The sequence below is a fragment of the Bactrocera tryoni genome, chromosome 1 (genome assembly GCF_016617805.1).
Source record: "Bactrocera tryoni isolate S06 chromosome 1, CSIRO_BtryS06_freeze2, whole genome shotgun sequence".
NCBI lineage: Eukaryota > Metazoa > Arthropoda > Insecta > Diptera > Tephritidae > Bactrocera > Bactrocera tryoni.
In genome coordinates, this window is record NC_052499.1 from 17,373,606 (window position 1) to 17,400,060 (window position 26,455).

The 26,455-nt window shown below is 38.0% G+C and overlaps 1 protein-coding gene across 1 annotated transcript in view; it reads left to right on the forward strand.

The window, feature by feature from the left end:
* The window catches only part of LOC120766854, a 159,475-nt gene that overhangs the window by 47,744 nt on the left and 85,276 nt on the right, over positions 1-26,455 (forward strand). The window contains 3 exon segments of the mRNA XM_040092581.1: positions 4,295-4,408; positions 14,664-14,697; positions 20,653-20,860. Of these exon segments, the coding sequence (XP_039948515.1) occupies positions 4,295-4,408; positions 14,664-14,697; positions 20,653-20,860 (356 nt within the window).

Here is a 26,455-nt window from a genome sequence, read left to right on the forward strand (position 1 = left end):
GTCACCCCTAGAACAGCACTCCCTCCATGACAAATCTGCGATAAGGCGTCGATCTCCCTTCACTTCCTATCGCCACCTTTTCGTCTACGTTTGTTTTTTTTATTTTTTTCTTGTCTATGCTAATTCGGTCAGAGCCGCTAACCGTCTCCCGAAAAAGAGTGCTAAAATTTTCTGAGACACGTGCCCTTATGAAGCTATGCGTTTAGAGCCAGCGCGAAGAAGGAGTCGTTTCAACATGCAGCTACCACACCAACTTAATGACGAAGGAAGAAGAACGATTTTTAAGGCTTGCTTGTTGCGTCATACACTGTCAGTCATTTCTGATAGGTGTCACTCCAACATATTCGGGTGGCGGAATGTCACAGCCAACAGCCAAAGATTATACCAAAATCTTACAGACCTGATAGAACCCTTAATCCAATTCAAAAGGTCGTAACAAGGTCGAGGTCGAGTCCAGGAGTCGAAAGGCCGTGCAGACTGCAGGTCATTTAGCATTATCCAAGATGCACCGCCTCGAAGGCATCCGCTCATTTTTTGAAGCTATGAAAAATAAGAGAAGACCCCCCAGCCAAGCTCTTATGTAGTAAAATATCGTTTCGGCTACTGAAATTAGTCATATCCCATATTTAGCGAGGTTTCTTACCACAACACATATTTCGACAAGAGTTAAGGATATAACTGACTTACTGCTTGCTAAGTATTCTTTTAAAGTAGATTTGCTTACAAAACGCAGCATAAATTTTTAATTGAAATGATTTTCTATAATAGCCAAGTTCCCTACCATTTTTTTTTTTATTTATATAGTAGTTGTCCTGGATATATGCTCTCGACATATATAAAAATTTCCAAAACAAAAGCCTATAGTAGCTATAAAATCCACCCAACAGCACGATCTGTAGCACATAGCTCATGAACTATTATTAAAAATAAGTCCCTGCACAAATAAAAACCCTCTCCCTCTCACAATATTAATACTATTTACTCATGCACACGCTTATCACAAAGTTGTTTACATTTTATCAGCAACATCTAGTAATTGACATTTTACAGCAGTAATTTAATTTCATTTAATTTGCATAAATTAATTTTCACCATTCAACACCGGCGACTGTGTGGCTGCCACAGCGACGGCGTCCGCGGCGGAAATGCGGCATTTAGTCAGAAGGCTGAAAAATATCAACCCATAAGCGCTTATCTTTTTGCATGTTAAGTAAAATTTTGCATGCAGGCATACAAACGAACGCACACATACACTCGCATACACCTACGCAGTTAGCGTAATGCACACGCTCACGTTAATGCTTATGGGCGACAATTAAGTTGTAATTTGCTTGTCTTAATTTGCGATAAGCGTCATCATGCCACTCGCCACCACGAAAAGCCAAGCCGCACACTGTCGCTGATGCAATCGTATGCCTTTATTTACACTGTTGGTGTTGGTTATGGTGTGAATTATGTAAATTTTTTCTTGCTATATTGCATGCAATTTAAAGAAGTTTAATTTTTAGATGCTTAATTCGTGCTTTCTTGCTGTCATTTACGTGCTAAACTGACATAAATAATGAAGATTATAATGGAGAGTGCAAGAGCTTAACTAAAATTATAGTTTATGAAGCGCGTGAGTGGAACGAAACTTAATCACAATGCACTACTAAATAATTATTTCGTTGTCAGGGCGTATGAGCGATACTTTGTATATAAGCGAGCTACTCGCTCAGTCTTTAAGCTATCGATCTGAAATTTCACACACGTTCTTTTCCTAGCAATAGCCCGCTCATTTGTGAAAATCATTAATATCGGATCATCATAGGAGATAGCTGCCATATAAACCGATCGTTCAAAATCAAGTCCTTGTATGAAAAACTTTTTAGCGGTCGAGAAATCTTTACAAAACTTGGCATGGTTTATTGCCTAACACAATGCTATAATGTTTCGAACAAATTGTTCAGATCGGATAACCAAAGCATATAGTTTCTATACAAAGTGATCGCTCAAAATCAAGTCCTTCTATGGAGAATTTTTTATTAGATAAGAAATCTCCACCAAATTTACCACGGTTTATTGCCCAAGAGAGTGCTACAATATCTGAACATATTGTTCAGATCGGATCACTATAGCATATAGCTGCCTTACAAACTGTTGATCAAAATTCAGATAAAGTAGTTCATTTACGATTTTCTCCTTATTAGGTAACCTTAATTCGACTTGAAGGAAATTTTTGTCCCACAATGTGGCTAGAAAGAACTAGAAAATGTTTTTCGTTGACCGTTAACGTTTTCAGATTTAGTCACACATATACTTAGTATTAGTTGTTATAGGAAATGCAGCTGTGAAGAATGTTATAGCTTAAGTTCAGAAGAAGGAACGGTTTTTCTTGTTTATTTTTTGTTTTCTAATTGGAAAAATTAAAACTCTGCTGACACCAAAGCTTTATATAAAAAAGTTTGCCAAGGCGTATGAGCGTCATTTTGCATATTAAACAAGGCAGTCAAAAGCTGTCATAAAAAATTTTAATATAATTTACTGAAGAGCATAGATCAAAAAACACATTAGCTTTGCTGAAAAGAAAAATAAAATTAATATTTTGTGCAACATATGGTCAAAACCCGTATTAAAGTGTTGTCAGCGGTGCGTATGAGTAATTTTTAGTCTACATTATTGTATAGTATATCGTCACCTAAAATGCAAAATAGCGTGACATCATTTTCCATAAGATTACAGGCGAAAGAAAAATTATATAATAGAAAGCACTTCAATTGAAACTAAATTTTAGTGTAGGTTATAAAGTGGTTATACTTTGGTTATACTTTGGTTATGTCTAACAGCAGTTTGGTTATAAAATAATTATACATTCGTTATATCTAAGTAGGAGCTGGAAATTTTATTCTACATCTAAGTAATATGATGTAGTGAAGCGTAAGCAATAAACAACTCAATTTATATTTTTTTGAAGATACGTTGTTTTGCATTTTAGGTGACGATATCTAGTTTTGCTTGTCGCAAAAAAAACAGTAAAAACCATTGGTGGTATACAGATTCGAATGACAGCCGTATTTTAAATATAAACTGTTAAAATGAATTCTTGCACTCAAGCCCAACGCTGCGTATGAGCAATATTTGGCTTGCTAAATTTGCTAAATTCTTTGATTATTCCGTTTTTTTAAATCAACTGAATACAAAAAATATTAAGTTCTTAAAATCTAGTAGCTAAATAAGAAATATTTCATATAAACGAAAATAACGACACCTTTGTTAATAAAATTGTTTACCTGGGCGTATGAGTAACATATTGCATGCCTACATTTTTTTCATTTATTATTATTGGGGTACTCACAACCCGTCGTAAAGCATCGTAAAATTGTAAAAATATAAATTTTTACACTTGTTTAAAAAAATTGTGGTTGGATTTCATACAAAAATGAGCTTACACATTTACAATTCTCAATGCTATGTTTTCGAATCGTTATAACTTATAACTTTATGAGACTTGTGAAACCCCATATATTTATTTATATAATGAAATACAAACTACAGTCGAGTCTAAGTAACCGCAGCGAACACAGATTTTTATCCGACCAAGAACTGTCAAATCTGAATCCATTCCTTAACATTACTGCAGACATGTTTTCCGCCGCTACAACAAAAACAACAATCCAATAGAATGCAATCTAACTAAATTGATAAATTTTTTTTTTATAAATTTTATATTTTCCTTTGAGCTTTTACGCACAAGTTTTATGTCAATGCCACTGCGTATGAGCAACATTTTGCATGAACAACTATAGTAGCTAGCACTTTTCTCTTATCTCTCATCTACCTTTCACTACATAAATAACAAATACCAATAGTTTTTCTTGTAATTTTCTTGTTTTTTTTAATTTTAACAAATTCAATAAAAAAAATATTTTCTTTGTACATTTCGCGCACGCATTCTTCCTCATCATCTACGCTGTTAAACTGGACTGTGTGGAACACAATTTTAATTTTCAACTCAAATATACATTAAATAAATAAATAAATACGGACGTCGGCGATAACCGCAATGAATACTACCAATAACAACAACATTATTTCACTAAAAATATATATTAAAATTGGCGTAATGCTGCGAATTTTGCCTGAAAACCGCTTTTGGACGCTTGCCATTGCCGTACACGCTTTCGTCGTTATAAATGCCGAAAACAACAACAAAATAATCAACAACGCATACCTGCTGTTGCTGCCATCATGGCGCTATTTTGGTCATCGTCAACGCCAACGCTTATGCCCGCCAACCAACCAATCACCACAACAGAACCACTGGAGATGAGCTATTTGCTCGGCATCGCTGGCGGCTGCCTGGCCGCGATACTCATATTAATCTGTCTCTGCATTTATGCGGTGCGCAGCAAAAAATGCTGCTTCAAAGGTAAGTACTTTTGCTGCCCGCCAATGCGAAGAGTTGCGCTATTTTAACAAGCATTTTTACTACAATCACACGGCACACACATACACATATACATATATGTATATGACGTGTGTATATAGTTAACTATAAATTATGCATACAAAACTACATTATACATAAAGTACATCATAACACACATTCACAGACACATACACACAAATATACATACAATAAAACATTTTTATTAACAACTTCTGCCATTCTTATGTATGTCTATATGTCTTCTCTTCACACACACAAGCATTTAATTAGCATTTTTCGCTGTTTAAATTTTGGGCCAGCTCCCCGCAGTGCATACGCCCTCAACAAGAAATAATTATGTGCAAGTGTGCATTTCTGTGCATTTTTGCTGCATCGACGAATTGATTCCTTGCTGCAACGCCAATTGCCATTTTTGCCATTTCCCACTTCGCTCTCAAGTATTTCAAGTATTTTTAATTAAAATGCTTCTTACACGCGCATAAGTAGAACGTATTAATTAATCATATGCGGAGTAAAAGGAAACAAATAAATTTGCTTGACTCAAAAGAAATAATTTCAAGAAATTTTATTTTGGTAGATGCCTTTAGTTACTAAATGCTTATATTACGCTGTCGTTCGCACCTTCGAAAGCATTTCCTTTAAGTGTTGCAAATTAAAAGAAATTACTTCATGCTTGGTGCTGGTGCCGCCTTGAGTAATGCATCTGTACAATAAGTGAGGAATAGACACATTTTTTCATGATACACAATACTATCCCTATAATATTCTGTATATTAATTTCGAAATTCGAAGGCAAATATTATGAATTCGGAGGCTAAATTCGAAAAGCGGAGAAATCACTGTTCTACTTTGAGATTCATTGGTAAGGTTAATGTGAATAGGCTTATTTCTCTAGAGACCACAAATAATCCCATTTGGACGGCTAGAGACGCCTGTCCGTTGTGATGATCAGAAATCCTACGTACGGATTTAAAAGACCGTGAAAACGCCTAGAGGCTGCCACAAATTTTTTTAGACGGTTAATATTTTGGCAAAGAGTGGTCAACCAAAATGCTACATATTTGTTTATTTATATATTTATTTATTTATTAGTGTAAATATAAAAAAAGTAAGTTGAAGTTTGATTAGAAATACGAAAAGACTACAAGACTCGACTACCCAATATAAATTTTAGAAAACTCGACGGGTTCATAAAAAGTATGATAACCGAGATGCTTCGACTTTAGTCTGGCGAAAGCTCGACATTGAAGAAGAAAGTATCTAAATATTTTCATCTCATCTTCCTCTTCCTCATTGTCACTCTGACCATTTGCGTCCTACAAAATATTAGCCTCATCGAGTGAGTGTCAATGGGACAGTGTCCGTTCGTTAGGATTCCTAGCAATGTGGCGATAACAGCCTTGCAGAGAGATAGCAGTTAAATGGGCTTTTTCTGTTCCATCCTGGGCCAGAAGCCTTTCGCAACGCCACAGGTGTAATCACAGTAACCAAAGCTTGACCGGAGAAACGCGTGATTGTTCTCATGCTTATGGAATTTTGGTAAGGATGCCTTTTCTGGCAAAGGTTATCGGCGTTACAATTTCCCACGATTCCTCTGTGGCCATGCAATTAGACAAGTTTAATATAGAAGTAGCTTGAAGCTACTGCTAGTCACATCATACACTCAATGAGCTAAAGGTCTGTATATCAACTATACTATCGGAGAGAATGTATACCAGCTTAAACGAAACCGCGATATTGCTTTCCAATAGGCCACGCTAATAAATATCCGTATCAAAACGCATATTACATCCAAATTATGCATGGTGATAATAATTTGAAGCACGTATATTTTATTTCGTTGGTGCGTATCTTGGCTTAATCTTAATTTCAAACCTCAATTTTGATCTCAATTTCAAACCACTTTAGATTTTTTCTCTAAAAAACTGTTTTCAAAATTTTTGAAGTTTAATGCCAGAACTTTTTTATATGTTGTAGTGGCCAACATTGATTCATGACTTACTGGCGAATCACTAGTCATATGAGTGTGGTTGTCTCTTAATTCGCTGAACTTTGTCAATGTCGTCGTATAACTCGTACAGCTCATCGTTCCATCGAATGCGGTATTCGGCGCGCCAATGCGCAAAAGACCATAGATCTTCCGCAGAAACTTTCTCTCGAAAACTTGTAACGTCGACTCATGTTGTCAGGATGGGAATAACGAGTAACTTACTATATACAGTTTGGTTTTTGTTCGTCAAGGGAGGACTTTACTTCTCAATTGCTTAAAGTTTTACGAAAGGGAGTCGCTTTGTCTAGATGGTTTCCCTTTTTGTGGATTAGGTAGAGTACACTTAAATTCCACTCGTTGAACATGCTTTCGTCCGACCAGATTTTACAAAGAAGCTGATGTATGCTCCTTATCACTTTTTCGCCGCCCTGTTTGAATAGCTCGGCCAGCAATCCATCGGCCCCACCGCTATGATGTTCTTCAGGCGGATAATTGCTATTCGAACTTCTTCATAGTCGGGCAATGGAACGTCTGCTCCGTCGTCATCGGTTTGGGGAAGCACCATCTCCTTGTGTTATGTTTTCACTGCCATTAGTTTTAGTATGCTCTGGGCATCAATCACTATACCACCTCCAGGGATTCTACAACAGTATGCACCGAACTTGAATCCTCCTGTTAGTTGCCGAATTTTTTCGTACGACTGTCTGACGGCCAGCTTGTCAAGCTCTTTGTATTTATACATTTCGCGCTTCCATCTTCAGCTCTCGGTATCTACCCCATCCCGCACGTGTTGTAGTCGATTGTAATGTTGTGAGGAGCAGACTGCTTAGCTTTTTCTCCACTGCGACGCGACACTCCTTGTTCTACCAGCTGTTCTTTTATATTTTCCGAAATCCAATGGTTTCGTTTGCAGCTGTACGTGAGGAGCATGAAATGCCTTAACACAGTTCCCTTATACCAAGTTGCTGACAAGTGCCCTCAAAGAGCAGGAGTGCAAGACGAGGTGGAAATCATTCATCTTTCTCTTGTGATTGCAGCTTGTTGACGTCGAACCTTCTTTGAGTTTGTTGACTTGCATTTTTTGCTGCACAGAGGCGGGTGCATATCTTGGCTGCAACAAGATAATGGTCCGAGTCGATTTTACGACCACAGAGCGTACACACGTCTAGAACATTGGAGACGTGTCTTCCAATTAACCGGATACAGCTAGGTAGCTTGGTGAATTTTCCTGTGCTGAAATCTAGTACCACAGATCACCATATTTCGAGCTCCGGCGAAGTCGAACAGAGGGGTTCTTGCTGTTGTTTCCTTTTCATTCGGGCGTTTTTTACGTGGTGGGTCTCAAACCCAGCGCACAACCCTGTAAAGTGATGGTTCGCCTTCTCACTTTAGACCGCATTCAAACGGTTGTTCTTTGGCTACCCAGAGGTTACTTAGTCTAAGACCGAAAGTCGTGTACTGAATGAGCCATATATAAAAGAATCACAAGTCAATGGCACTCAGCGAACTTTCCTCATTTGCGTGAACTTCTTCACATGACTCCTTTCTCTTTAATACGCTTACATACAACCGTTAGTTATATACTAACGATTACTAACGTTGGGTCGCATTGAAGTTCAAAATCCAAATTTTCAATTACGAACAGTTTTTCTCTCTGGATATATGGAAAATTTAGCTTTAAATTGTGGGTGCTCCCCCAACAAGCTACCCCAAAAAGCTATCAATATACCGCGATATATAAGCTTTTGTTGTGAAAACAAAATTTACAAGAATCATTTATTAAAAGTTTTCAAGTTTGCACTCGCCAACGGTTGGTTATGCGCTGTTGATTACAGTTTTGCTTGTTGTTAACGTTATTTATTTGCGACTTTTTGCTCATTTATTTATTAATGAACTGTTTGTAAGCGGAAAAAGAGCGAAAAAGAGAGAAATCAAATGTAAATGGTACTGAAAATAGCATTCGAAATGGCATTCGAAAATGCATTGTAATGTGCGCAGTGAATGTGAAGGGTTTTTGGCGCGTGCAAATGAATGCTGAGTGAGAATGCGGAAAGAGCAGAATAAAAGCAACAGTAACAACAACAATAATTGAGTGTAAAGCGAAAAAATGCGAATAACGAAATTAACATTAGCACAAACAATTAACAGCACAAATACCTTTTATTAATTACTTGCACGATGGCGCTAAATGCAAAAACAAAACAAAAACAACAACAACTGTTGTAAAATAGCAACAGCAAGGGAAGCGCAACCTTAAAGCATTACACTCCTATTTAAACAGTTAGATGTACACGTAGCAGTACCAAAAAAAAAAAAAAAACAACAACAACAACCACATCAACTTATGCCAACCGTTATGCTGATTTCGCTTGCTCGCCGCACACTGTCCGTTATTTTTCCGGTACTTTGCTTTTGCTGCCATTTGCACTGCCTCCGGTTGTGTTGGCGCTAATTACAAAAACAGCGCCGCATACAACAACAATGCTAGCAAAAATGCAAAATAATAATATTTGAAAGGAAAAGCATGAGGCACGAGCATAGACAAAGCAACAACAAAAATATATGAAATGCGCAGGCGAAAATTTGTTTAAAATTCAACTTTTCCGGTAACTAAGCTTTCATTTCACAGCGAACTTTAGTGTGTGCTTTACGGCAGCATATTTTCGCTACAACGCCAGACACCCTTTGCTGCCGTTGTGTTACGCACACACACACACACACACGAATGCTTTGTACGGACCCAAAATATGAAATAAAAACGTTCAGAAAAGTAAATAAAAATGAGCATGTGCTTCAATACCCTTCACTGTTGTATTTTTCTATGGCATAAAAGGGTATAAACACATTTCTATTTTGATTTTGTTCGGTCATTTTGTCAAATAAAGAAGTGTTGCATACAAAAACTTAATTTTAATCGGTCAGTTTGTATGGTAGCTATTTGCTATAGTGATCCGATCCCAACTTAAAAAATTTGTTCGGATTATTATAGCGCTGGTTTGAGAAATAATCTCTGTAAAATTTTGTGAAGATATCTTGTCAAATAAAAAAGTTCACCACACATTAGCTTAATTTTGATTGGTCAGTTTGTATGACAGCTATATGCTATAATAGACCAATTTGAACAATTTGTTCCCAGAATGTACTGTTAGTTTAAAAAATTATCTGTGTAAAATTTCGTAATGATTTCTTGTAAAATAAGAAAGTTTTTCATACAAAAACTTACATTTGATTGGTCAGTTTGTATGGCAGCTATATGCTATAATAGACCAATTTGAACAATTTGTTCACAGAATGTACTGTTAGTTTAAAAAATTATCTGTGTAAAATTTCGTAATGATTTCTTGTAAAATAAGAAAGTTTTTCATACAAGAACTTAATTTTGATTGGTTAGTTTGTATGGCAGCTATATGCTATAATAGACCAATTTAAACAGTTTGTTTACAGAATGTACTGTTAGTTAAAAAAATTATCTGTGTAAAATTTCGTAATGATTTCTTGTAAAATAAGAAAGTTTTTCATACAAGAACTTAATTTTGATTGGTTAGTTTGTATGGCAGCTATATAGCATAGTGAACTGATATCTGCGGTTTTGACAAATGAGCAGATTCTTAGACAGAAAAGGTCGTGTGCAAATATTACGCTGATTATTCATATAACTATGTACTTTATTGGGTCTTTGAAGCTACTTTTTGGGTGTTACAAACTTTGTAAGAAACACAATATACCCTGTTCAGGGTATAAAGACAAAAATATTGAAAATAAATAATAAATAATAAAATATAAAAGGTACAAAAATGTCCACAACAAAGGCGGAAGAACAATGCATTGTGCCATAAAATTTTCATTAATACCTCTTCAGTCACATTAAATAAAAAGAAAATTGCCCGCAGCTAGTAAAGGGAAATTTTGTGCCGCGCCACTCACAATGAAAAGAGCGCAAATTTGCGCTTACGCCCAGCGTTCGGTCATTCGCTGTCCACCATTTGTTGCGGTGCCAACGGTGCCAGTGCGCTTATGGTGCTTTTGTAGTCGTCATTATAACAGGCAGGCTCTTTAAAAATTTGTTATTGTTATTGTTGTTGTTGCCGTTGCACTTCCTTATGTCACCTCCGTTCAGCTGCTTCATATTGTTTTGTTTGCGTCGTCAGGGCGTTTCCGCTTTCGCTTGCGGCTATGCTGCAGCCATTCGCCATACCGTCATTCGCCATTTCCGTTTCCGCTTATCGTCATCGTCGTCGTCGTCGTCGTCGTCGGACTCCTATCATCGCTATTTTACTGCGTTGTAACGTCCAGTCACTGCGTCAATTGCCGTTGCTCTTATCGCGCACACCAAGACGACCATGGCAGCTGTTGACGTGGCGGCATTTCGCGGTCATTGACTTCGTTGCAGTGACAAGCTGCCACAAACTATTGGAAGTGTTTATTTTATTATCAACTTGTTATAATGAAATTAAATTGTAGACTTTAAAAACAATGAAATCACCTCCTTCAGACAAATGGCACGTAGCTTATGAACTGTTGGCACAAAATTGAGTAGCTCACGCTTCAATTTCTCTCTGGAATATCTGCCTGAAAATACCGTAACATTTTCTTATTATCAAAACAAAACTGTGCACAACTAATGCCTTCAAGCCATGCCATCCAAAAATATTCGAATTTAGGCCATAATTTTTCATGCCTCTTTATACCGAATACGTGGTGCCCGTGACTGAGTTTTTCTTGAATATTTCAGATGGTCTATGAGGTACATTAATGAGATTTTTCCTGATAACAAGGCGCACATGTGTGAAGAAAGATAACGTGAGATCAAAATAATCGGGCTAGGCATTATACTAAATCAAAACCCTTAAAAAAAAATTATATTCTAAGAAACATTGAGCTTTTTTAACGTCAGAAAAAATTCCAATTTGATTTCAATTTTTCATTAATTCAAGCTTTCTTTTTTGAGCCCTGAACGCTCAATGCAACACTGAAAATATTTGTATAGAAAATCGTTTCATCCAAGTTTGCAAAAAGCATCCTTTGATAAAACTATAAACTGAAAATAAAATATTCCTGAAGCCGAAAATTGCTTAAGTTGTTGTATGCGCTTGAAAAAACGGCTTCAAATCCAGAATTTCGAATCCCTTGTGTACTGTGTGCCTTATCGATCGAGTTGGCAGCACTAATTCCTTAACTGTCAATCAACCTGTCAATTTGCGCAATGGCGTTTCCACAAAAGCCTCCAAACTCTCAAAGCTAGAAATAATATCCGTGAACATTTCACAGCTACACGTTCGTAGGTATGAATGTATATATGTATGTGAATACATAGATATAGAGGCATTGTATTTCATGCCTACGTTCGTTGACTACTGCGCTTGTCCAATTTAATTTACCCACCAAAAACGGTGTACAATAACTACCTTAATTCAGGAAATAGTTTTACGTGCAACGCCACAACTCAAAACTCAGCTGTTGAAACATGTGTCAAAGTCTGCTGGTACTCGTGTATGCCTCCGCACAAATTCCATTGCGTAGTATTTGTTCTGATAGCACAAGTATATAAGTATATATTTATATAAGAATTAATGTATATGGGCATATATATATGTATGTAAACATATATGTATTTAAGTACATGCATGTTTGGAGCAAGAAGCATCAGCTGCGATGCTCAAAATTTTTGCAACATAGCTGACTGCTATACACTAATCTATCATCAGGGGTAAGCTAACGCAAAACTAGCAGTACATACATATATACTCACATACACATATGCATATGTACCATACAATTGCACACATACGAGTGTGAGTAAGTCAACGACAGATAACAACTAATTTTTACAAATTTTTTTAGAAAAGCAATTTATCGTAGGAAAAAAGTATTAAATGTGTGTATTAGGGCTGTTCTTAAAGTTATAAAAGGCAGTATATCAAATTTTATAGGCTTCAATATTATTCTTATTAATACTACCATGAAGATATCTCGTTAAACAAAAAAGTTTTCCAAGTACTTTATTCCAAGCGCTCGATTTATATTGTAGCTAGTACTTGTATGCTATTGTGGTCCGATATCGGCGGGTCCGGCAAATAAGCAGCCGCTTGGAGAGAAAAGAAAGTGTGTACAATTTCAGATCGAAATCTCGTGTACTGAGGCACTATTGGGCGTATATACAGACAGACCGACATAACTAAATCGACTCAAATCGTCACGCTGATCATTAAGATACTTATATTTTGGGAAGTCGAAAAAGCCTTTCGTATTTTGTCATTAGATGTCGTTGTAGTCGGATATCTCCAGTGCTACCAATCTCATTGGGTCAAACCATATAGTGTTGGAAAGATGAGATTCTAAGCTTCATTTAACCAAAAAATAATAATTATTAAATTAGGTGAAGTTACAAAAAAGTTACAGCTGTTCAAATATATTTTGAAACTCTTGTATAAAAAACTGAAGAATGCCATGCCAGCCACCAAAGAAGTTTGTGAAGTTTACGGAGACGATGCTGTATCAGTTCATGTAACACAACTATGGTTCACTGTTCCGTTCCGGAAATTTCGATGTGAAAGATGCACCGCGTTCTGTTCGACCTATCGTTTGAAAAAGTCGATGAAATTATGGAAAAGATTGACTCGAACCACTTTACATTCACAATCAAACAGTTTTGAACCGTTTGAAAAAGGGTGGCTACAAAAGGAAACTCAACGTTTGGGTACCACATGAATTGTCTGTGGAAAATTTGATGGACCGCATTAACATCAGCGATTCTTTGCTGAAGCGAACTGAAATTTAACCATTTCTGAAGTGAATAGTAACAGGAGATAAAAAATGGATCAAATACGAAAATAATGTGCGAAAAAGATCATGGTACAAGAGTGGTGAAGCTCAACAAATGGTCGCAAAGCCAGGATTGACGTCTCGAAAGATTATGCTGTGTGTTTGGTAGGATTGGAAAGGAATCATCCACTATTAGCTGCTCCAACCTGGTCGAAAGATTAATTACACATTTTACTGTCAACAACTGATTAGATTCAAGCAAGCAATCGGAAAAATCAAAAACTGATCAGCAGAAAGGGCTTCGTCTTCCATCAGGACAACGCTAGACCACACACCTCTTTGATGATTCGGCAAAAACTGGGAGAGCTTGGCTGGGAAGGTTTGATGCAGCCACCATATAGCCCTGACCTTGCACCATCGGACTACAATTGGTTTCGTTCAATGCAGAACTCCCTTAATAGAATAAAGTTGGCTTGAAGAGAAGCCTGTGAAAATTAGTAGTCGCACTTTTCGCCGGGAAACCAGAAAAGTTTTACGCTGTTGGAATAATGTCTCTAGCAGAAAAATGGAAAAAGTGGACGACCAAAATTGTACATATTTGGTTTGTTGAAGTTTATTATAAATATAAAAAAATAATTTGAAGTTTGATTAAAAATAAGATAAGACTTTTTCGACTACCCAATATATCTAAATCATTCGTATTACAATTTTAAGCCGATCGATGCAACTGTCTCTAAAAGCAATATTTCGAGGAAAACGCTTTTCAAATTTCGAAAACCGGCTACACTAAGTTACAAATTTATTTCAAATACGCTCATGTCTCCGAAACTAATTCCTGGATTTATTTCAAATTTTCAGGAAATTTTTTCAAAAACATAATCACTCGAAATACAAGTATAAATGGAAAAATACCGATGTTTTGAAGTCTTAAGTGGATATAACCCCTTAATATTCAAACTTCAAATAGAAAACTTATTTCAATTCTTAAATATATTGATTTAGTCAATACTAAGAGGTCAGAAGTCTAAAGCTGAACCTCTCAGCCATATCTAAATCTTTTTGAATCGAGACTAACATTTTACATAAAATCTTTTCATAACATGAATCATGCCTCAATTATTGGACATTGCTATCGAAGTAGAGACCATTGGCTGCATATAATTTGCGGCTCGTTCCCTTACATTGATTTACCTGTCATAAGAACGCCCTATGCGCTAGTATTGAACGATCCTGTGCAAAGACCAAGAAATATTACTACACCGAAAACGATCATGATTTTCATTTAATAGGTTCCCTAATATACATACTAACACATATAAAAAGTGGCTTTCCCCCAACTATAACACTTGGACTTTCCATGCAAATTTCCATAACAAAAAATAATGTTTTCATATTCCTTTTCTCTCACTTGCTTTACTCTCTTTCGATGCTGCGTTTAAATATTTTCAATATTTTTTCTCACCATTTTATTTCTGCTTACAGGTAGTTCCGGCTATAAATCATCAGATAAAGACAGGTAAGCTGGCAACGTTGCACAGTATTGCATATATTTAATATTTATGTACGTCTATATATATACATATGTATTCATAACCTTGCATAAGTTGCTGTTATGCAATTTTGTTGCAACTGAAATTTATGCAGCGCTTAGAAAACAACAACAATGTTAGATAAACCGCGCTGATGCATTCTGGAGTGAGTTATACCTATATACATAGGTGTGTGACCGCACATTGAGCAGATGAACAAATAAATAAAAATATTTGCTTGCGCATTGCTGCCAAAAACTAAACGATTTGACAAGATTTATTTAACTGAAATAAGGAAGATAATTTTTTTTCGGAATTACAGTAAATATTTTTAAATAACTTCACACTGTAAATTGTTATTTAGATACCTTTTTTGGAAAATTTTCTTAAAATTATTTTTCATTTGAAGCTAAAATGTTTAGTAAATTTAAAATTATATTTCACTAATATTAAACCCTGTATTTTGATTAATTTTTCTGCAAAATTATGAATATAACTCCGAAAATGTTCATAGGGTTGTTAGGGTAAGACTTTCACTTTATAAAACACCAAATATGACTTCTTCTGTCCCATATTTGTACGTAAGTGCATTAACCATTTTTTTCAAGAACGATTAACCAAAAAAATAAAAAATTAAAATAAAAAATATTAAATTTTTCATAGACAACTTATTTTAAAGCACACTTTCAACTCACAATTTCATGCTTGTTCTTCAACAAAATGGCAAATGTTGCCTACATTTAGGATGGTGTATATGGGCACAGAAAAAGTTACTGATTGGCTTAATATTTATCGTTGTATCGAAAATAGCTTTACTTAGTTTGCCATGACGTTTTTTGAACCCGCAAGAAAACTTTGGAGATCCTGCAAATGATATATTGTCTAGTTGAAAAAGTCTTTTCGTATTTTTAATCAATTTCAACTTCATTTTTTTTTTTTTGATATTTATAATAAACTTTAATAATCCAAATATGTGCCATTTTGGTGGATCACTTTTTGCCATTTTTCCGCTAGAGGCATTATTCTAACAGTGTAAAACTTTTCTGGTTTCTCGTCGAAAAACTGCGACTACTAATTTTCACAGGCTTCTCTTAAAATCAACTTTACTCAATAAAAGGAGTTCTGCTTTGACCGAAACAAATGGTAATCCGATAGTGCAAGGTCAGGGCTATATGACGGATGTATCAAAACTTTCCAGCCAAGCTCTCCCAGTTTTTGCCGAGTCATCAAAGAGGTGTGTGGCCTAGCGTTGTTCTGATGGAAGACGAAGCCCTTTCTGTTGATCAGTTCTGGTCGTTGTTTTCGATTACTTGCTTCAATCTCATTAGTTATTAACAGTAAAATGTAGAATCAATCGTTCGAACAGGCTGGAGCAGCTCCTTTCCAATCCTACCAAACACTCAGCATAACCTTTCGAGACGTCAATCCTGGTTTTGCGACCATTTGTTGAGCTTCACCACACTTGGACCATGATCTTTTTCGCACATTGTTTTCGTATTTGATCCATTTTTTATCTCCTGTTACTATTCACTTCAGAAATGGTTCAATTTCAGTTCGCTTCAGCAAAGAATCGCGGATGTTATTTCGGTCCATCAAATTTTCCACAAACAATTTATGTGGTACCCAAACGTTGAGTTGCTATTTGTAGCCAGCCTTTTTTAAATGGTTCAAAACTGTTTGATGGTGAATGTAAAGTACTTTAACGATGTCTTATCTGCTTATGTGATGGTCCGGGTCAATCTTTTTCATAATTTCATCCACTTTTTCAAACGATAGGTGGAACAGAACGAGGTGCATCTTTCACATCGAAATTTCCAGAACGGAAGCGAGCGAACCATTGTTGTGCTACAAGAACACAGCATCGTCTCCGTAAACTTTCCAAATTTCATTGGTGGCTTGCATGGCATTTTTCACTTTTTTATACAAAAATTTCAAAATGTAGCGAATTTCCTTATTATTTTCACTAATTTTTGAACAACTGTAACTTTTTTTCAACTACCCCGAATTTAATTTAAATATTAGTTAAATGAAGCTTAAAATCTCATCTTTCTACCATTATATGACATGATACAATGTGATTGGTAGCACTGGAGATATACGACTGCAACGACATCTGTTGGGAAAATACGACGAAATTACTTTTTCGACTACCCAATATTTCGCTCATTTGCTGCAAGACCGGCATAAGTCAAAAAAATCGATTTGCCAGAAAACGCGTTAAAAGTTTTCAACTGACTCCAACCTTACACGGAAAACAGGAATCATATTCTCTTCTCAAGCGGAGCATACAAGAGGTATTCATATGAATTTTTCACTCAACATGAAGTATGATATAACGAACAATTCTGCATCATTAACTAAAAAATCACGTTTTTTGATTTATGCCGGTCTTGCAGCAAATGAGCGATTTGTTAAATTTTTTTATTTGAAGAAGCCATATATAATGTCATATAAATAGGAGTACCCTTATTTCATCCATCAATACGAAATTATTTATTTTTTGGTTGGTAACATACAGTTACTTTAATAAAAGCTTAATAACTAATATTAGTTAAACCCAAACCCCAAAAGGCTAAATCAATTTCAATCTAATTTTAACCTCAGCGAATCTGCAAATATATTCAGCACACGGATTATCATGCTTACTAAGTTATTTATATAAGCACAAGTGTACACTTATGCAATCTCTCAGTTTCATAAATAGTGCTTAGAGTGTGACTCTACACTGCTACACTACCATACGTATGTACATATATTTATAGAGGGAAAAGCATGCGGTGTTCTGCCCAAACTCATTGGAATTTCAACCGCAGCACAATCATTACGAAAATTGTTATTACGAAAACCACCGTTGACTACCTAATGACAACAACAATTTACTTGATAATATACAGCCATCGATATTGGTTTTGTTTTTGCTAAACCAGCACTACTACACACATAAACTGTTAGAAATTTCAGTTTACATATATACACATACATATATGAAGTATATAGCATGTATTGTATGTATAAAAGTATGTGTGTGTGGAATAAATTTTAACACTGTCGACACGTTTGTCATTCTCGCCATAGCCACGAGCTCATTTACAATTCAATTCATTCTAACAATGTTGCTTGTTAATTTCATATAGCGTTGACATATTTCTACCCTGTACTTGCCCCACCAGCACAATTCACGTAATTTGTGTTAGTTTGAGGGTGACTTTGTTGCTATTGTTTTGAAAATATTTTGCTGATTAAATCAAGTCACCTCATTAGAGAGTTCTGGCTTCCACATCTGCTGGAGAAAGCGTACCAGAGTTGTTACATAAGCCATTGAATCGTTGATGGAAGCATATTTCCAGGAGGAAACAGAATTTTTTATTCTACGTCACCGCTTTAGAGCTGAATCATGTAAGCTGAGTTAATGTAATATAACGAATTGCTGTTATAGGGTAGCCTAAAAGATTATCGAAATAAATATTTTTTGGGCTGAAAAATGCATAATAAGTTATCGGATTTAAATACTGATATTTATAAATATAATGCTTTAGCAAAGAAGTCATAGTTCTATTTTGATTTATGATCGAAATACTCAAGTGAAATAATAATTCAATTACAACTCTGTGATCATTAGAATTTACCACAATATTCCTTTTTATTTATACCCTAGCCGGAAGATGACAACTGACAAATATAGCTTGGTGTTTTTTGATTAAACGTCAAAAGCTCAAAGTTGTTGTGAAATAGCTTATTTATAGCTTCTATTACGGTCCTTTGGCAGAGAAGGAAATCTTAACAAAATAGTGTGTTTAATCGAATTGGTCAATAATTCATAGCCAATATGACCCATGCAAGTTGCTTCGCTTATTGGTGGAACTGTTTTAATGAAGTTCATACACTTGTAGCCTTATAGCCTTTTCGCACAGAAAATTTAATTTAGTACATTAAGATAAAATTTTAGGAACCAGTTTTAGCCTTTCGCACAGCAAGCTACTCGATTACCAATTAACTGTTATACTTCTTGTCTTCTTAATTTTTCTAATAATTAAAGTTCTTCAGTTGATTGCTTTTTCATCAATGCACATAACCAATTTTATAGCCTGGTCAATAACCCACAAAGTTAAATACAGCCAAACTGAGAGTGTGGACAACAAGCCGCTCGATTAAGAATTTTGTAGTCTGTATGGTAAATTGATCTAAATTACCTTTTGAATCGAGGAAAGGCTTGTTAAATGATCAATCCTCCTGTGCGAAGAGGCTATTAGCTTGAAATATTCCGAGATTTTGCGCTGAATCTTTTAGAAATGTCTCAGATCCTTGCCAATAGATGCTTTGAAAAGTATATCTAGTCTACATAGAAAATGTGTTCGCAAAACACTACAGATAGGGTATATTTCGTTCGATTGGGCGCAAATTGGTAATGCGTCGGCAAGCGCTGATGAAAATTTTAACGGTATAAATATCATTCTAGTCTAGAGTAGACCGCAAGAGGTTCTTTGCAAAATGAATCTCATCGCAATTGTAGGTGTTTAAACTAGACACTGTCCAATAGGTTGGCATGCGGTGCGGCTAAACATTCTGTTCACCTATTTTTCCAAAAAGTGTACGAATACAGACAATGTGTACCATCTAGGCACTCTTTCCTCAAATGCTCAGTTTTTACCAAGATAAAATTGAATTTTTTCGCTAGACGAAACTTCGATGTACCCAGCGAAGTGGCAAGGATTGATATTCAAACTAGTAAGCTCAAAACACTTCTGATGACCTATTTTTAGCAGTATTCGTTTATCAAAAAGAACTAACAATCACTGCTGTCCAAGTAAAATCCATCGCTGCCTTTTACGCCAGGATCGACTATGCGAAATACTCGTAGCTTAAGAAATCACATGAGTTTTGACGTATAAAAAAACACTTTTTTTCTGAAATTTTTTCTCATATTAAAGTTTAATATTTTGTTAAAATTTTTTATTGTTAGAAACATACACTATTAACAAAGAAAATCTGAAATTTTTGGAAAAAAAATGTTTTAAACTCAGCCATTGCGACGTCATTTCCGGTGACTCCTCGGAAAAAAGATGCGCCCACGTTGACAGGTTAACTCCTTGCAAGATCATCTAAAGTGAAAAAATACGTGTTTAAGTTAAAACCCTAAACTAGACTTGGACGAAGGAAAAAAACTGAAAATTGGTTTCTTGGCAGACATTTTTACAGAAAACTGAAAATTTCGTAATTTTTTTAGTTGTAATTCAAAAAAATCCTTCGCCCAAGTCTTTAAGAATTGTATCTCAATGACCTGTGTAAAATTTCATCAAGATCATTTGAGTAGTTCTCGCAAAATCTTACCAACCAACTTCAAAAACACAGTTTCGAGAAAAATGCGTTTAAAAACGGCGCACTCAGCCCAGCCAGTCTCAAGCGCACAAATTCTCAAGGCTGTATCTCCGAAACTATTGCTCTGATCAAAAATGCAGGGCAATATTCTAGAGGTGTTATAGAATTTAATAAGACAATGAAAAGACTTTATTTTTTGAAACCCGTCAACCCATGTAAGCCCTTAAGCAAACTGAGTATATTCTATAAACCCTTCCTTAAAAATTTACTGATAGTAATTTGTGACTACTCTTGGCTTTAGAAATTATTTTTGGAGAGCGCGTTAATTTTTGTGAGAGATATGTACCTCTACGTTTTCTAACAAACAATAGTGCATTTATATGAGATAGGAAGACGGGTATAATAACAATAGAAAAATATTCACCTACCTACCTATATATATCATTATCAGAACCTAATCGAAATTATAGCTCGACACCATCCATTTTTTTTTTAATTTTTTTTTATAATACTTATTAATCCTAAGCTATGTTGCTATCAAAGTTAAGAAAAAAAATTTTCAATCAATAATCAATATTATATATATTATTTTTCTTTTTCGCTCTTCACCTAACTCCTCTAACCAGTGAGAAAGCTGATTTGAAATCACGTTCGGACAGTACCAGTGGTCCACAGGGTGATTCGATATATACCACGCCGGCTGGTTTTCATCATCATCAGCAACAGCAACAGCAACAACAATTGCAACAACATCACCAACAAGCGCAACAACAACAACAACAGCAACAGCATCATCATTTACAAACCGCACACGGATCACCGGAGGCAATGAAGGTACGCATGGCTGCAATGATTTTACAGCCGCCAACTAGGGTCTAGCAGGCAATCAATGATAATAATAAAAATAATATCAATAATATGAATCATACATTTAACAATAACAATAATAATACGAATAATAACATCAATAATATTGATAGTAATACGAATGTCACTACTACTACAGTAGCAACTGCAACAACAACAACAACAACAACCACAACTACAACCATGACAAATAATTTAGTTAGTGTTAGTTGTAGTAGCAACAACGATTTGCAAAATAACAAACATAACAATAACGGTAATAATAGTAATAGTAGCGGTAACACAACCAAGAACAACAACAACAACAGCAGTAGCAGTAGCAGCAGCAGCAAACAAAACACGTTGCATTTAAATACAACAACAAACAAATTGTTAATAACGGAAAACGCAACAGCAAATGACATAGACGAAAAGACGAACGCGGGCGCAGCTAACGCCGACGAACGCGTAACGGCGAACGCGATTGAGAGCACTAGCGCTAATCATAGTAACAGTGCTGACATGTGTGACGCCGTTACAAACGATAAACAAAAACAAAAACAAACTGAAACGGACAGAGAGCAAGACTTGAGACGCGACAGTGCCTCTAACACTAACACAACTGGCGCAAACACAAACACGAAACAATGCCAACAACAACAGACTGCAATAACAAAAATGACAACAGCACAAACAATAACAGCAACAAGCGCCGCCGAAATTGACAAGTGCGACACAGAAATGCATTCCATAACTAGCAAAAATACTAGCAACAGCAGTGGCAATCAAAGTAGCGGCGGTACTACAAATAGCGGTAATGCTTCCTTAAATTTTATAAACAATACCGAAACAACTAGCGGTATGAGCACTAACGGTAAGCAACTAATATTGAATATAACCGAACCGCATGCGGTTGCCATCACCGACGACAAGTTGAACAGCATGCGCGCCCACCAAAGACAGCGGCACAGTCAGCGACGCTTGCGCACCAAAGCGCTGCTTGACAGTTTGCCGCAAAGTCTGAAAATGCTTGGGCGCGCCGAACAAGTAAGTAATTACGAGGCGCTACTCGCCGGTAGCGAAGAACTACTGCAAAGATTGAGCATAAATAATCCCTTCTATTGCTTTCGCAAGCAATCGAACTCTTTGAAAGAGATGCGCGCACTGGCGTGTAGTGTAGTTGAACGGCGCTTACGCAAAGTGCATTCCGACACAGATATATGCAGTTGGCAGCTAATTGCTAATGTTGACGGACAGTTAGACAATGATGCAGTTTTGGCGCCAGAGCGTCACGCGCGCATACTGTTAGAATGTACGGGTGACGCGTTATTAGGTATGAGGGATACGCGCGCAAGTGTATGGCATTGTTATGCACCGCGCAAACGTGGTGATACCGCGGTACAATTGTCAGATGCTGATGGTAGTGTTGTAGTTGTCTTAGATAATAAGCAAAGTAGTATAGTAAGTAAGCCAAAATCATTAAATAGTCTCGAAGAATTGCTGAGCGACAGCAGCACTGAGGAAGCTGAATACAACGCGCGCGGTTACTTGCTGGACGCCGTCGCAGCGGAACGCGCTTTTGCAGTTAGCACACATGAAACGGATAGCAGTACTGTTATAACGAATCCATTCTCCATTTTTCTGGATGACGACATGCAAGCGGAGCATTTGAGCGCCAACGCGCGCCTACGCGCTGCTTCATGCGCTTCACAACAACAGCGGCCACTGAAAAAACGACAGCGCTCCGAGCGTTCTATACGCCGTCTATTCGATGGTGGTAGCGGCATGACAAGCACAAAGCGCGCACTAGATGGTAATATGAAACAACAAACAAACGAAAATGCGCGTCAACATTACTTGAATGGCATACCGGTTAGCCGCTTCGAGCGCCAAGATTTTGTCAGCACCAACGCCGCCATGACACTAAGTACAACGGCTAAGTCACAAAAACTCAAACCAAAACATGTCTTTAAGAATCTTTCGCTACGCAAGATGCACAAATCGGCGAGTGGCTTGCCAGCGACGACATACGCAATTACAACAAACGGCGCTGATACTATCAGCGATCTGCCACAAATGAAGAAACTCAAAATCACCTATCCGAATCGCACACAAAGCATACACAGCGCGTTAGATGTTAGCGCCAGTGCGCGCCATAACATTGCGTTAGTAAGTCCGGGCAGCGCCGCTGGCAGCGGCAAACACTCTTACTTCGAACGTTTGCAAGCGAAAACGCGGCAAGGACTGCAAAAGTTACGCGACAAATGTCGTAACTTCAAGCAAGCTAGCGCGGCGCATCAACAGTATGCCGGTAACGGTAGTGGCTTCAGCACGTTGGCCAAGGATGATAGCTTTCGCTTTATAGGCGATCGCGCGCGTATCAGCAGCTATGAATCGAAATGCGCTGCGCTTAACGCCAGTGCTAGTGGCCGACAACAGGCCACCATCTACAAGAGCTACAAGTCTGAAATTGATCTCTCTAAGAATTTACATTATCTCGATGCTTACTTAGAGGAGAATTTCGAGCAAAATCTGCGCAACACAAAACAGTCGGCGCACTCAGTGGGTCGCGTTGCGGCAGGGCGCCTGCAGCGTCAACGACAAATCGAAAACAATGAAGTCAAGGAAAGTGAAAAGTGTGGCACGCCGCGCTACGCAAAGCCACTGCGCGGCCGTACACATAAACGCAGTCTCTCGGCGGCACAAAAATCACTATCAACCACAGAGCAAAGAGCGCTGCCGACTGCGCCCAACAGCAACAACTATGAGAACCTTGGCACGCTGCCGATATCTAAGCGCGGTTGCTCCGACTCGCTTAGCAGCTCGGATTATGCTTCCGTATTTAGTGGGCCCACATTGGCAGTAGAACAGGCAACACCGGTGAGCTCGATTGGCGCAACAGAGCCCATTACGCCCTCACTGGCAGACGATACGAGCAGCAGTGCTGGTCTGCGCTACGAGCATCCGAAAATGTCACAATACTTTTATAACAAACTCGCTGTGGAAGATTCCGCCAATCTCTTATTAACTGCAGACGACCATAGAAGCAGTGAGGCGGCCACTACTTTTTTCAACACTTCCAACGAAGACGATTTGACTGGCAGTGATTTCGTGGGTTTGAGCACTGGTGGCGATGCCGCGCTGTTGGTGGATTACAGACGTGCAGCCAATTTGGATGATAGCATACGTATACTAGTTAACGAAGCTGAAGACAAAGATTTTCAATTACAACTACAACGCGACAGTCAGGTGGCAGCAATGAAGCAGCAACACGGCACTGGCGCCACTAACGATTGGCAGCGACCGCAGCAAGAACATCAGAACGCCGCCGACGAACGCAATTTCTTGTTGGCGTATAATGAGAATCTAGCCGAAAGCCATTTCTATCGTTCGCTTAATCAACATCTACAACAACAGCAACAACAAAAAGACGTTTCTCTAGATGTAGATGGTAACGGTGTATTTGGCATTGATGCGACTGACATGAATGAGCGGCGCAACGACACAGATCTACATTACGAAAGCTATTTAGAGCATTTCTATCGCGCGAAGAGTGGCCAACACACGCGTAAAGCAAACTCCATTGGCTATGATGATGAGCGCGTTGGTACAAGCGGCATTGAAAATGAGGACGACGGCGCGGAGGGTGGTTATGTGCCGCGTAGCGCATTCCGACGCGCTGCACGCGGCAGGAAAGCTGGCGGAAGCGCTTTCGAATTGCGTCATAGCGCGCTACTATTACTCGGCGAGCAGCAAAGTAATAAAACGCATCAAGATGCAACAACCAGCGTTAATCATGCCGCTTCCTATGCGCGCCAATTCTACAACTTTAGTGTTGATATGAAAATGCCAGCGCTAGCACAGGAGGCAAGCGCTTATGGTATGGAAGCAGATAAAGTGAAATTGCCAATGATGAATACATACGTTGCAACAACTAAGCCATTAGATATCAATTCAGTGCACAAAAACAAGCAGCAACAAGAGAAAACGTTAGCATTTGATGGAAGAGATGCGATGTCATTGGCCATGGTAGAACATGAAAATGAACGGCAGTTAAGTGGCGCGCCCAATTTGTTCGAGACGCCAAAATCAACGAAAAATTTGCTATACGCTACCGCTGCTTATGACGCTTATCTTACAACAGCGCCTAACGGGATGAAAGATATTAACACGCGACATTTTTACAACGAAGATGACACACAAGTTTCCACAACCGCCGCAGGCAGTAAAACGCCCACCAAATTCCAACAACAAAGTGGCAACGGCATAAAGGCGAACATATATTTGCAAGCACAACCGCAGGCGCCAGCAACAGCAGCCAGCGCATTGTACATTGACGGCAAGAAATATGGCGGAAATCCGGCACAAAGCATGGCGGCAGCGTGTGGTGATGCAAATAATCGCTACATGTTGGACAACATGCGTCGACATTATCAACCACAACAACAACAACAGCAACATCAACAAAAACCAACAAACTCCATCAGCTCGTCGCTATCGCTGTCGACATCCTCATCGTCAAATTCGTCCGTTTCACAGCCTATGGTGTACAATCAACAACAACAGCAGCAGCAGCAGCTGTTACTACCCACCACAGCAACGCATGCCAAGACCATTAAGCCGCAACAGCATCAACCAGCACATGCCACCAGCGCCTACCATATGCGCCGCAATTCGACAGCCTCCAACGCCTCATCTTCCGATAATTTCGACACGTTCATTGCCCTGCGCAGCGCACAAACGACAAATGGTGTTGAACTGGCATCACCAGCAGCCAACAACAGTGCCGCATTACAAACAGATTATCTACTCAACACAAAACGTACAAATATCGGCAATAACAGCAGCAACACAAACACAACATACCAGCAGCAACGTCAGCATATGTTAACGGGCGCTCATACACGCACACACACTGCCGTTCACTATCCCACCTCACCGTCAAGTGGCGGCAGCAGCGGCGGCACCGTGCCACTCATCAGCGCGCTCAACTATTATGGCACAAGTGGTGGCAGCAGCAGCCATTCAGATGCCATGCATGGCGCGTATGCCTCGTCGACAACGTCCGCGTCCGCATCGGCGTCATCATCGTCATCCTCCTCGTCGACGCATCATAGATATGCGCTGACCGCGAACGCTTCAGCAATTGCGAGTAATAACTATGCTTTGTTAGCACAAATGCATTATGCTAGCAACAAAGGCGTTGCGGCGGCGCCTATCGGTTCGGCTGATTCAGCGGTCGGCAATGCGTGCACAACAGGTACACCCATATCGCCGGCTTATGCCAGCGAGCGTAAACCATTCATACTTGAGTATGAGTGTTAGCGCAAAGGTATGTTTTCAATACGCACAGCAGGCGAACGATGAGTGTGTAGAGTATACCATAATGTTGATGCAGTTTGAGGTGGTTAGACAAAAATTGAGCGTTGAAAGCAGTCCGTAATATTGTAGTATATGAATTTTCGATTTAAAACTCCGTATAGTTTTTTAACTATACGTTGTTGCTTTAGCTTCTGAAACATCACTGAGTTCAGTGTTTAATGTTTTTCGCTCATTTCAATAAACAAGATTTATTATCAATTT